The sequence below is a fragment of the Schistocerca nitens genome, chromosome 3, assembly GCF_023898315.1.
Source record: "Schistocerca nitens isolate TAMUIC-IGC-003100 chromosome 3, iqSchNite1.1, whole genome shotgun sequence".
Classification (NCBI taxonomy): Eukaryota; Metazoa; Arthropoda; class Insecta; order Orthoptera; family Acrididae; genus Schistocerca; species Schistocerca nitens.
The window spans coordinates 589,941,734-589,954,275 of NC_064616.1; the positions used below are offsets into that span (position 1 = coordinate 589,941,734).

Sequence of the window (12,542 nt, forward strand, 5' to 3'; positions counted from 1 at the left end):
GGATTTTCAGAGACGAAATTAGAGAATGCTACAAAGTTATATTGCTGTATGAAAGTCACAAGTGACTTCTTTATATGTGTACAGCTGCTGTGCCGATTAGATCTTCATATTTTCTTCTAGCTGTTTTACAGCAAAGAGAAATAGTAATTAAAATCCAAGCCTTGGTTATTTAAGTTCAAATCCAGTAAAAATTCTGCTGAAACATATTTTGGCCTCGTCCAATGCAATAACTAAACCTTCAGGTAGTAAATATTATGTGAATCCAATATCAACTGGATACCTTCATTTTATATTTTCAATTATTAATAATGAGTACAATCATATTTCAATTGATATAAAAGTTAAACCATGGTATTGGGATGAGTGACACTTCGAAATGATTTACTACTATCAATATTAGCATATTTTCAATACTTATTTTCTGACACTATATCTTTATACTTGTATTAATATCAACTATCGGCATGAATTATTATCTCCTTCACTGTTCTAGAAAACTTTAGTACTCTTCTACTACAGCACATTTAGATAACATTCAATCAACATGAATTCAAATGAAAATAAATCACCACTTGTTAATTTAATATACATATCGTCTTAAAACAACTGAATACACTGAAGGAGAATTAAATACCTGTCCAGTTCCACGACGCAAATTATATTCAAGTAGTTCTGCAATGAGGCCTTCAGAGATAAGCAGAAGTCGTGACTCCTCCTTAGATGCAAGAGCACGAAGCAATGTGAGGCAGAGTTCAGTGGCTGATGATGCGCAACCATAACAACTGCTGATCAGAGGCTGTGGCAGAACACGAATGTTTACTTCAAGTTCTTCCTCTTGTAATTGCAAAGGCGGCAGTGCCTCTGATTCACAAGGCTGTTGCAATTCATACTCTTGATCGGTTACACTACTAGCTTCACCTGTTTCACTGTACACTTGGTCATTTTGGTCATATGCTAAGAGTTCTCTTCGGCATGCAAGCACTTTCTGGAAAAAAAAAATTGGATGAAAGAGAAACAATTGAGCCAATTCAGTACTAGAAAAAAGCTGACAAAAAATCAATTACAGAAAAAAATTAAGCGGATGAAGAGCAAATTAATACTGATACAGAGCAAAGTATGGTCATTTACGTAAAGAGAGAAAGAGGTAACATGTAATTCTCTTTCCACGGGTAGCTGCAATTTCACAGCAATGATATCAGAATGAATGTAACTACACCTGGTTTCAAATATTTAAATAGAGCCTATATAAATTCAAGATAAAACACAAAAAGTTTCTTAAGTACCTGCACAATTTTGCTTAGTTCTTCAAATGAATTTTTACATTCACCACAATATCGTTGAGCTAACAGTTGGATAGCGCGATTAACCTGTGTGCTTCCTGAACTTCCAGTTTGTATTCCATCTTCAACTGTGCGGTCCAAACGGTGCTCACTGATTTTCAGTAACAGGAGCTTAAAATTAAGACAGATGCAAATAAAGGTTTAACGAAAACTTCATTTACAACAATTCTTTCAAGCTTCTACATTACAAAATACCTAAAACCCAAAGAAATGTATTATTACCTCCAACGCTGGTTTATTTGTCATGATAGTTTTATAAATTCTGTCAGCTTTTTCAAGGAGTGTGTTTATAACAGAAATTGTCTTCTTACGGTCTTCATCATTTTCAATTTTGTCCACTGCACAGCATGGTCTTGCAGTCAAGGAATAATCAAATTTTGCATACTTGCAGAATCCACAAGCATGACATAAAAATGGGTCCTTTTCATCATAGTTAATTGCCCTGTAAACAGTGTCAATTTAGAGAATTCAAGTATCTACAAGTACTCAATCTGAGGGATAACATATTTACATTTAAATAAAATTGAGCAGAGCTCTTTGGTATCCAGTTACTTAATGTCATTTAAACTTAACGCCAATGCAGACTGAGAATCTCTGGATATAATACTAAAAACAATACCAATGGGACATACATTAGAACAATAAATGTTTTATTTGTGGTGGAAATAGGAAATGTGTTACTGAGGGTTCCATTACAAAAATAATAATTAAAAAAACCACATGTAATGTAAGCTGTGACGATGATGATGATGATGATGATGTTTGGTTTGTGGGGCACTCAACTGCGCAGTCAGCAGCACCCGTGCAATTTTTACACAGTCTAATTTAGCCACTGTCATGAATGATGATGACGATGATGATGATGATGATACAAACACCCAGTCCCCAGGCAGAGTTAACATTAATAAAAGTACACTACACAAATTCTACCGTGCACAAGATGTAACATTAACCCTTTGGCTGTGTGGATGTTTTAAGATACAGTACAAATTCTTTCCTTTGGTGATGCAGATGATGTGACAAGCCAGCCAGTCTTTCCCCACGTGCTACTGATGTGTGTAGACTCTTATTACCTGGTCACTCCCTTAGTGCTGTGGCAATATTAATTTTTCAGCTCTGAAAATAGATAATTTTCCACACAATCTCAAAGTAACAATATGCTTCAGAATGGCATACCACTATATTGATTCTACAACAGACATCATTGATAGTTGTTCAGAATCTGAATGAAATGGTGAAACTCTTGAGAAAGAAGCAAGTTTTAGCAATACATTTGATTTAGAATAAAGCCATTTTCATCTATTTATGACTTTATACTTTCTGTGCTCAACTGATAATTGTCAGTTTTTATGATGTTCCTAGTAGCACAACTGAGAGGAGAAAATCTCCGACCCAGCCGGGAATCGAACCCGGGCTGTTAGGTATGACATTCCGTCACGATGACCATGCAGCTACCAGTAACAAATTGATACAGAACCTTCCTAGTAAGAAAGAGAGGAGAATCTACCAGTTTCTTCCTAACATAAAATAACGTTAAGAATGACATACTTCCTTCCCACCAAGGGAGCTATATACTACCTGTCGAGACATGGTCCGTATCCCAGCTATATACTAACAAGGGAACCTCCCCATCGCACCCCCCTCAGATTTAGTTATAAGTTGGCAGAGTGAATAGGCCTTGAAAAACTGAACACAGATCAATCGAGAAAACAGGAAGAGGTTGTGTGGAACTATGAAAAAAATTAGCAAAACATACGAACTGAGTAGTCCACGTGCAACATATGTAACTTTAAGGGTAATGTACAAACAGGAGCACCGTGGTCCTGTGGTTAGTGGGAGCAGCTGTGGAGTGAGAGGTCCTTGGTTCAAGTCTTCCCTCCACTGAAAATTTTAATTTTTTGTTTTCAGACAATTATTATCTGTCCGTCTGTCCGTCCGATGCGATCACTTTTTTGGGAGTGATAATCACATCCACAAGAAAATCTAAATCGGGCAAGGTAGAAGAATCTTTTTACCCATTCGCCAAGTGTACAAGTTAGGTGGGTCGACAACATATTACTGTCATGTGACACACATGCCGTCAACATTATCGTATAGAATATATCAGACGTGTTTTCCTGTGGAGGAATCGGTTGACCTATGACCTTGCGATGAAATGTTTTCAGTTCCCATTGAAGAGGCACGTCCTTTCGTCTACTAATCGCACGGTTTTGCGGTGCGGTCGCAAAACACAGACACTAAACTTATTACAGGGAACAGGGGCGTCAATGAACGAACTGACAGATCATAACTTTGCGAAAATAAAGAAAGTAAATTTTCCACTCGGGGGAGGACTTGAACCATGGACCTCTCATTCCGCAGCTGCTCACGCTAACCACAGGACCACGGCGCTCCTGACTGCGCATCACCCTTGAAGTTGCATATGTTGCACGTGGACTACTCAGTTCGTATATTTTGCTAATTTTTTTCATAGTTCCACACAACTTCTTCTTGTTTTCTCGATTGATCTGTGTTCAGTTTTTCAAGGCCTATCCACTGTTCCAACTTATAGCTAAATCTGAGGGGGGTGCGATGGGGAGGTTCCCTTGTAAGAATACAACAGCGCTACGCAGACACTTGTGAATGGGGAGCATTTGGCAGTGCTGATCGTATCTTCTGATTGTTAATCCCTTGACCCCCTCCCTTTCCCTTAGTTGCGACATGGAGATCTACAGTGTTTGTTATTTACAGAAAACAATTTTATTGTAATACAACTACAGAAAGTCTATGGACGGTATTTTAAGTGGGCCAACTTTAAGCAATTCCCTTGCAACCCTCTAGTGATCTTTATAATTTTAACTTTTATTAAATCTTCACAAAATTTTACTTATGGTAGTAATTTATGTGCTGTAAGTTGTAAATAAAATAATTGCTGTAACACATCGTTCTGTGAAGTAAGATTTTTGTAAAACATTGTAACTAACTCCCATACTGACCGATGAAATTTTTTATACGTTGGAATGAAGAAAATTGATTGTTAACAAAAACAAATTGCAGTGTGTACCACATACCCAGCGCCGCCTGGCGGTTTTTTCACTTGATAGCAGGTTACACTTGTCTCGTGCTCGAGAATGTTGACGTGATACATTGTATCTAATGTTTTTATATGACTAACACAGAAATGGTAAGCTAGGAAGTCAAATTCTAGTCAATGTAATATGCCTCTTATCAATGGTGAAACACATCATATTTTCATATAGTCTGAAACCAGTTTTATGTTGTATTTCTGTAGCCTTTGAAAATGACGGAAAGTCAAAATGCATGAGGATGATGAAAAATAAAAGTGTGGTCAAGACTTCACTAAAGTTATTAAAAGTGACCTCCTATTTAGTATAGCATGGAAAGCAATTAATTCTGAAACAATGGGACATACAACTCACTAAATCTTAAGATATAGCCAGGAAAGCCACACTGTGGCTCTGATGATAAACCCCTTGCCCAGCAGGATCTGTATCATAACAAATAGAGAGAAATTCTATTCAAATTACATTAAATAACAGTCAATCTTCTACTATCACATAGTGAAGTAGAATTCAAGTCTATCAATTCTACATTGACATCCCCAAACACATACACTGCCTGACAAAAAAAAAAAAAAAATTTACCCAGAAGGGGAAAAGGAATCGAAATGAGACTTCACAAATTCAGATAGTATGTGCTGTTGTTTCAGTGGTTACAAAATAAGAGGCAAATTTAGAAAGAAGCTTGCATTATGAGCCCACTTAAAAGTTTGAAGTTGCATTCCTGAGGCCTGAACGCATGCACTAATTCAGTTGGAAAGGGTGTCAGAAAACCATTGTACCTTCTTTGGCCCACAACTGTTGTAACTGGTCCTTGATATACTGGGATTGAGTTGTCATTTGAGATCTTCCTGATCATGGGAGTACCTCACCATCATGCAGACAATTCAGTCATGTGGACAAGCATTGTCCTGCTGAAAAATGGCACCACAATACTGCCGCATGAAGAGGCAACACGTAAGGGCGCACGGTGTCTCTGATTTACCACTGTACAGTCAGATTCCCTCTTCGCTACCAGCCGTGAGCTGAACAGATACCCAATGGATCCCCACACCATCATGTCAAGAGTAATACTGTTGTGCCTCTCCAACAAACAGGAAGAATGATACCTCTGCCCAGGTTACCACCACACTTGTTGACGATAGTCATCTGGTGCTGTGCAGAACTGCAGTTCATCACTGTTCATAATGTGGTGCAATTCATCAGCAGTCCATGCTTTCTGGTCACAGCACACCTCCAAATACAGAGTGGTGTTGATGGCAACAACAGTAATGCCCCATTCTGGCTGCTGCTAGTCTCCGAACAATGGTGCTGGATGTCATACTATGTTGCAGTGAGTCCATCACTTCTCATCAGATGGCAGGTGGAGATGTGACGGGGTTACAATGTGCCTGGTCCAGGATATAGAGATCCTTCCTTGTGATGATCAGATGTCGTCAATAGGAAGCTGGAAGATGAGCATGTCTGCCCTCACGTTCCATGCAGTCCAATATTCGGCCACTGTCATATCCATATGCCCCATTATTCTGGATACTGCACACTTTAACCAGCCAGTGGAATGGAGACCCACAATGAGTCCCCTCCTCCTGTTAGTTGCCAATAACAGTGTGTTAATGTGAGTACATGGCATCTCTGTGTCCTTCACAGTGATAACTCCACATCTGATGCTGTTCAAGCCCTTATATAACAGTACTCTACTGGGTCTGGTAACCACAATACATACAAACACAAATGCACTCTGGTGGCTGTTCTGTCACAGAGAATACAACTTTAAACATTTATATACCAGCTGATGGTGTGTTAAGTGAATGAAGTTACATTGACATCTAACCCTGACTTCTAGGTGCTTCACTTTTTTTGTCAAACAGTGTACTTACTGAAAAGGTTTATTGTTAGTAATGAACCAGGACAAAAAGAGGGTTAGCATTTCTTCAGCAATCGACAAAAAATTACATTGAACTCTGATAATACTCATTTAATTGTTACACAGAGAGTTACATACTATTTTACATCTAGGTGCAATAAAACCACAATACAAACAGCAGTAACATCAGCCTCACATGATCAAATGGTTCATGAAAGTTCAGATTTGTCAGTCCTGAATCTAAATGCAATTCCACCAAGTTAATACTACCTCTGTTTCTCAAGAATTGAAACTAACAGAAAATTAATGAAACTTCTCACCTAAAAGTTATATGTATTCTCAGTGTAATGTTTAGGACATCCACATTGACACACTAGTTTGGCTGACATAGTAGAGCAACAAACAGATACAGGAGAGCAACAAACAGATTTAGGATCTTACCTGCATTTGTGGCACTGAAAGACATTTTCACCACAGTTTGTGCAAACACCAGGATTAGCAGGTACAGATGCTGAACACCTTGGACATTGGAGTGTTTCTGTGGAGGCCTGGATATTTTCATAAAAATCTGCATACTCGATCATAAGGTTGCATGCAACAATTGGCAATGGGAAGTCAATTTTAGATTCTGTCTGTCCGGATGTCAACGTCACTTTCTTAGCTTTGTTCCACATAGCTACAAGAAACACCAAATAAATTAGCAGGTGATACACAATCCAGCATATCAAAAATTTCAGTTTATACACTTTCAACTACAGTATAGCCCCACTTTTACATTCCGAGAATTAACTTTTCCAGACATCTATGACTTTTTTTTTTATCAACCCTGACAAATTTCCGATGTGGACAATGTTAATTCGCACTGAATTTTGTGTTAACATATTTATAATTTTCATAAAATATTACTGTTATAGTGTTGCCCCTCTAGTGTTTGCAAATGTTACGTGATTAAGTTTCTTAACACCAGGATGCTGTAGTCAGCAACTCTGGATCAGTGAAAGTCTAAATAATTCATATTTTATCTCCTGCTGCTGTCAAGCTCTACTTGGTGCGGTAGGTGATGTGAGTAATTAGGTCTATTTGAATGACGACCGATACCGACTGTTTTCAAACTGTCTCTACTGTGCATGTGCAACTTCATAAATGTTATGATCATCATGATACCTAGAATGCATATTTCATGTACTTTATTGTTTGGCCACTTGTAGCATTTCTTGACGTCTTTGCTTTAATAAAACATTTCTGGTTTAAATAATAAAACACTGCAACAGTTACGTATTTTTCCATGCTTAGCAAAATATGTTTAGAGAATTTATTCTCATTGCCAAGCGAAAATATTTACGTAAGTATTTTTTGTTGTTTCACACACAAACAGTATGAGTGATAGTCTGCATGTGTGTGGTTTTCTGCATAATGGAGGAGGCACAGTATCTTATAACCTCAAAGAGATGACTGCAGTGCAAGAGACATAGAACAGCACATGTGCAAACATCATACAAAATACTTATGTAAATATTCACACTTGACAAAGAGAATAAATTCTCAAAAAGTGTTGTGCTAAACACGAAAAAATACATAAGTAATGCAGTATTTGATTACTTAAATAATGAATGACACAACTGCATGCTTTTCAAAAACATTGATTATGATGAATCGAATTAAGTAAAACATTTCTGCTTCCCAGACAGTTACCAGTTCATGTTATGTCAGCGACTAAATTTAGTACAAAATTCAGATAATCTTTATTGGATAATAAAGGAGCTCTTGACAAGCATTTTGATGCCTATTATGGACCTATATCACACAAACTACAAAAATGGAAAATGCACTCACCTGGTTTATTTTTCAATTCAACAACAGCTTGCACTGTTCGGTTGTTGTAGTAAATATTGATTGTTCGCACCATTTTTGTCCTTTTCAGTTCACTTATACGAAGTGTGATTCTGCTAATCGTATGACTTCCAATGAGTTTCACTATCTGAGTATGAGTTGTAAACTTTGAATCAATCTGTAACAACAGGTTTTTTTTAAATACAACCTAAAAAATTACAGCATAGCACAATTGTAGCATAGCACACACAATGATATTTACTGTACTTACCTTTATAGTAGAAAGTTTAATTGAGGTATATGGTACCTCTGGGTTATTACACACTAGGCATGGCTCACTTTCCAAATAAAAACCATCAAGTTCCACAAATTGTGCCACTTGGCTGTACAGATTGGAATTAGGATGACAAGATAAAACTCTGTTCTGGGCTTGCAGTAAATTTACAGCCTCTTCTACATACTCCGACAGCTGTGGACACAGCCAAAAATGATCATGGTTCACCAAGAATTTACAAGATCTTATTTACAACATTTATGTTGTAAAGTCCTGCAACAGAAAGTATTGAACATACAGAAGTACAGAGAAACATCTAAAGGGTTTCTCCCGCCACTGAGACAGATTATATGGACTCCATATGTTGTTAGAAGCAAACATACGAAGTTAAATAACCTGACATCATAGCAAAGTGGCACTAAAAACAATATATCTGGCAAAATAAACAACAGTGCTCTAGAGATTAAACAAACAATTTGCCTGAAAATTCACCCAGAAGACAATTGGCAGGTATGTAAATGATTATAGAGTTGCAATTTTCTGTGACAGGTAGAGCAGCCACACAATGCATTAGTATTATTTGTGCTTTGTGGTGTTACCAAACCTGGTAGAATCCATAAAGAGCGTGAACAGAGTCAGATGTTGAGTGATCAAGAATCCTGCGTACTTGTGAAAGACAGTATTATCAGCACCTGACACATTTGAAAGGGGCCTTATTATGGGTCTCCATTTTGCCACTGGTCCAATCATGCAATATCCACATTTGTGGGGCATTCGGATGTGATTGTGGCCCAATGTTGGATTGCATGGGAACATAAGGGTACACAAACTTAATGTCAAGATACCAGTCGATCATATCTGACAACCATAAGGGAGCCTCACCTTACTGTGACCCCCCCCCCCCCCCCCCCCGCCACACGCACCACATCCCCTTCACAACTGTGCCTGCCATCTGAGCACTAGTAATGGACCCATTGCACAATTTGTGTCATCCTCACCATGTATCATAAATAGCAGCAGCTGGACTGGGAAAAAACATCTCGTGTTGACCACAGTTAACGTCACAACACAAATGGTAACATTTGCAGTGGTGTTGTGACCAACAAGTATGGACAGCAGATGAATGGTATCACATTGTGTTCAGCAATTAATCATGGTTCTGCAATACCCGTGATGCCCATCATCGGCGAGTACGGCAGCAACCTGATGAGATGCTCCATTCTCCCAATGTTTTGAAGAGGCACAGCAGTGTTACTCCTGGCATCAGGGAGTGGGGAGCCTTTGGGTATGACTTCACATCATAGACGGTAGTGACCAAGGGAACTCTGACACAAAATTGTATCACAGACGATCTATCTCCTCACGTGTTACCTCTTGTGTGCCAGTATTATCGTACCATTTTCTCAACGGGACAATTCTTACCACATTTTGCAATTCTCTCTATGAACTGTCAATGTGATGTTGAGATACTTCTGTGGCTAGGAAGATCCTCACAGACGTTCCCAACAGAAAATATAGGATCAGTTCAAATGTCCTCTGCCCTAGTGCCAATATCCATAATATCAAGAACCAGGTACAACAGTTGTGGGACAACTTGCCTCAGGAGAGTACACAACAGCTCCCAGATTCCCTTCCCAACTGAATCATTGCATGTAGCCAGGCCAGACGGGGTGCAACACCATACTGGTAAGTGGGCTCATACTGTCAACTCCACTGTAAATGTGAGTAGATTTTGTAATCAATGAGGTAATATCACACACCTTCTCATTCCATGAAGTTTCATTTTGTTTCACCCACCTTCTGGGAGCTTCTTTTATGGCAGTGTAACCTGATGTAATGAAGATTTAGCACAACAACATTTTTGTGTGAATTTTTAAAATCCATGGACAATCACCGACACCAGTGCAGTATAATACCAGTGATCATTTAAACATCAGTATTTGCATAAAAAGATGGAAATTTTGTATCTGTATTCAATAGGTTTAGAAAAAACAATAAAATAGTTTCTATATTGGAAACAAGAAGGATAGATTTGTCCCGGCATTTGCCTTAAGCAATTTAGGGAATCCACAGGAAAACCAAACCTGGCTGGTAAAAGCACAATTTTATCTGCCATCATCCTGAATACAAGTTCCTGTAACAACTGCATTAAGGTGAACCTGGGTTACTATAACAATGACAGTAGGATGAGATAATAATTATATTAAATGTTCTTGTAACTGAATTTTATTTTAATTAGTATCACCTGTGGAGAATTGTGCAGGTACTGAAATATTCTGAAAATTCCACCACTGTTGCTAAATCTAATGATGCTCTACAATAAGCTGTAGAATGGAAAGGTCGATGTAACTGCACACCATCTACATATTGATTTTACACCTGTCTGAACATATCTGTTACCCATTAAGATAAAGGCTTTGTGTGTGTGTGTGTGTGTGTGTGTGTGTGTGTGTGTGTTTTTCCCCAAAGATATCTGATTTTCTCACAACTAGAATGCCACTGAATGGGACAGATCATTACATAAAGCTTTCACTGCTTTTTGATTATTTTAAGACATATTTGAAACAATTATACAACTTACATCCCTAGGAAGATTTTCTGTGTTTAATGTGAAATAGCCCAACAAGTCCACATACTGGGCAGCTTTCCGACCAAAAGCTGACAACTGAGGCCATAAGCTCCACATAATCTCCAATAATATATCACACTCTGCTTCTTGGGAGTGCCTGTAAAAACAAAACACGTAATGTCACACATAATACAAAATGTCATTGTAGATGTGATTTAATACAGCATTATGATATATTTTGAACCATGAACGAACACTGAACGATAATGACAATAAGGCTAATACCACTACATCAGTTGTTTGCAAAGTTTAGCAAAATACAAAGCATACACAGGCCCTCCCTGAAGACTACAGATTTTTCTTGATACAGATGTAAGGAAACAATAGATAAAGATAATGTGAACAAATAGTATGTACCATGCAATCATTTCCAAGCCATGTCAAGCTTATGAAATCAAATTACTTTACATTCCTTTTTGGGATGATTCAGGTATCTAAACAACTCTTTACTTGAACTAAACCAATAAAAATGTTATTTTGAACTGCTGAATGACAATTTAAAGGAAAGAATGTGGGGAAAGATAATCATATTGGTCTTTTATATGTATAATATATATGACAATAAAATATGCAAGTAGTCATAGTAGAACAGGCAGATTAAACAAACAATGTTAAAGTCTTTACACTATTGGTGGAAGATTCCTAAATGAAAAATGGAATTTGGCTTCCAATTTCCCCACTTAGAATAAAAGAAAAAAAGAAAGACAGCAGAATGTGCAGGGATGGGTGGATGGGCAGGATGGGGGGGGGGGGGGGGGGTTTATGCTACTAGGAATCCAGGAAGCCTAATCTTGCTAGTCAGTGATATGTTCCACTATTATTAATTTCCATACACCACCTATCTTCTTCTTCTTCTTCTTCTTCTTCTTCTTCTTGAAGAAATCATCTAACCTCAAAATTTCTCTCAACTGATGTGAGTGTACAGACTGTGTACGACACTTCTGTTTAAAAGCCAAATATGTCTCAAATACACAAATATCATCATCTATGAGTAGCAAGTAAAAAGTAATAGCAATCAACTTATAAGTCCCAAGAAAGAAACAATTAGAAGGAACCTTTCCAACACTATTTTTACAGCTTTAAAATTAGAAGGAAGCGTCCCAACAATATTTTCAAATCTTTAAAATTGAAGGGAAACATTCCCTCTCATAAAACTTTTATCCATTCTGAATCTGGAACACTGTGACACTCTTGTTAAAGGTTTCAGGAATTACTGCAACCAATCACCGCTTTTTCTTCAGTTTTTATTTATTCATGACTGGTTTCAAATTGCCTGGCGATTCATCATCAGATGATACAATTTAGTTTGAAGTATTGTGGGGGTCATGCTCACCTAAACACCATCCCCTCTACCTCTTTTTTACTCTCTCTCTCTCTCTCTCTCTCTGCCCCCCCCCTTTCTCTCTTCCCCCCTCCCATCCCTCCCTCCTCCCCTCCCCCTGCGTATACTATCCTCTTTATTAAGCAATGAGAAACATGCCAAACAGAACTTCTCTACAAGAAATATTGTCCTAAACACTTTGTTGTAGATTTTGTAAATAGCATA

At 37.9% G+C, this 12,542-nt stretch overlaps 1 protein-coding gene across 1 annotated transcript in view; it reads right to left on the reverse strand.

Annotated features, from left to right (window-relative positions):
- LOC126248505 (protein purity of essence) overlaps positions 1-12,542 on the reverse strand; it is a 446,891-nt gene that overhangs the window by 86,830 nt on the left and 347,519 nt on the right. Inside the window, 7 exon segments of the mRNA XM_049949542.1 lie at positions 635-985; positions 1,284-1,451; positions 1,563-1,782; positions 6,705-6,939; positions 8,097-8,271; positions 8,365-8,562; positions 10,949-11,093. Coding sequence (XP_049805499.1) covers positions 635-985; positions 1,284-1,451; positions 1,563-1,782; positions 6,705-6,939; positions 8,097-8,271; positions 8,365-8,562; positions 10,949-11,093 — 1,492 coding nt within the window.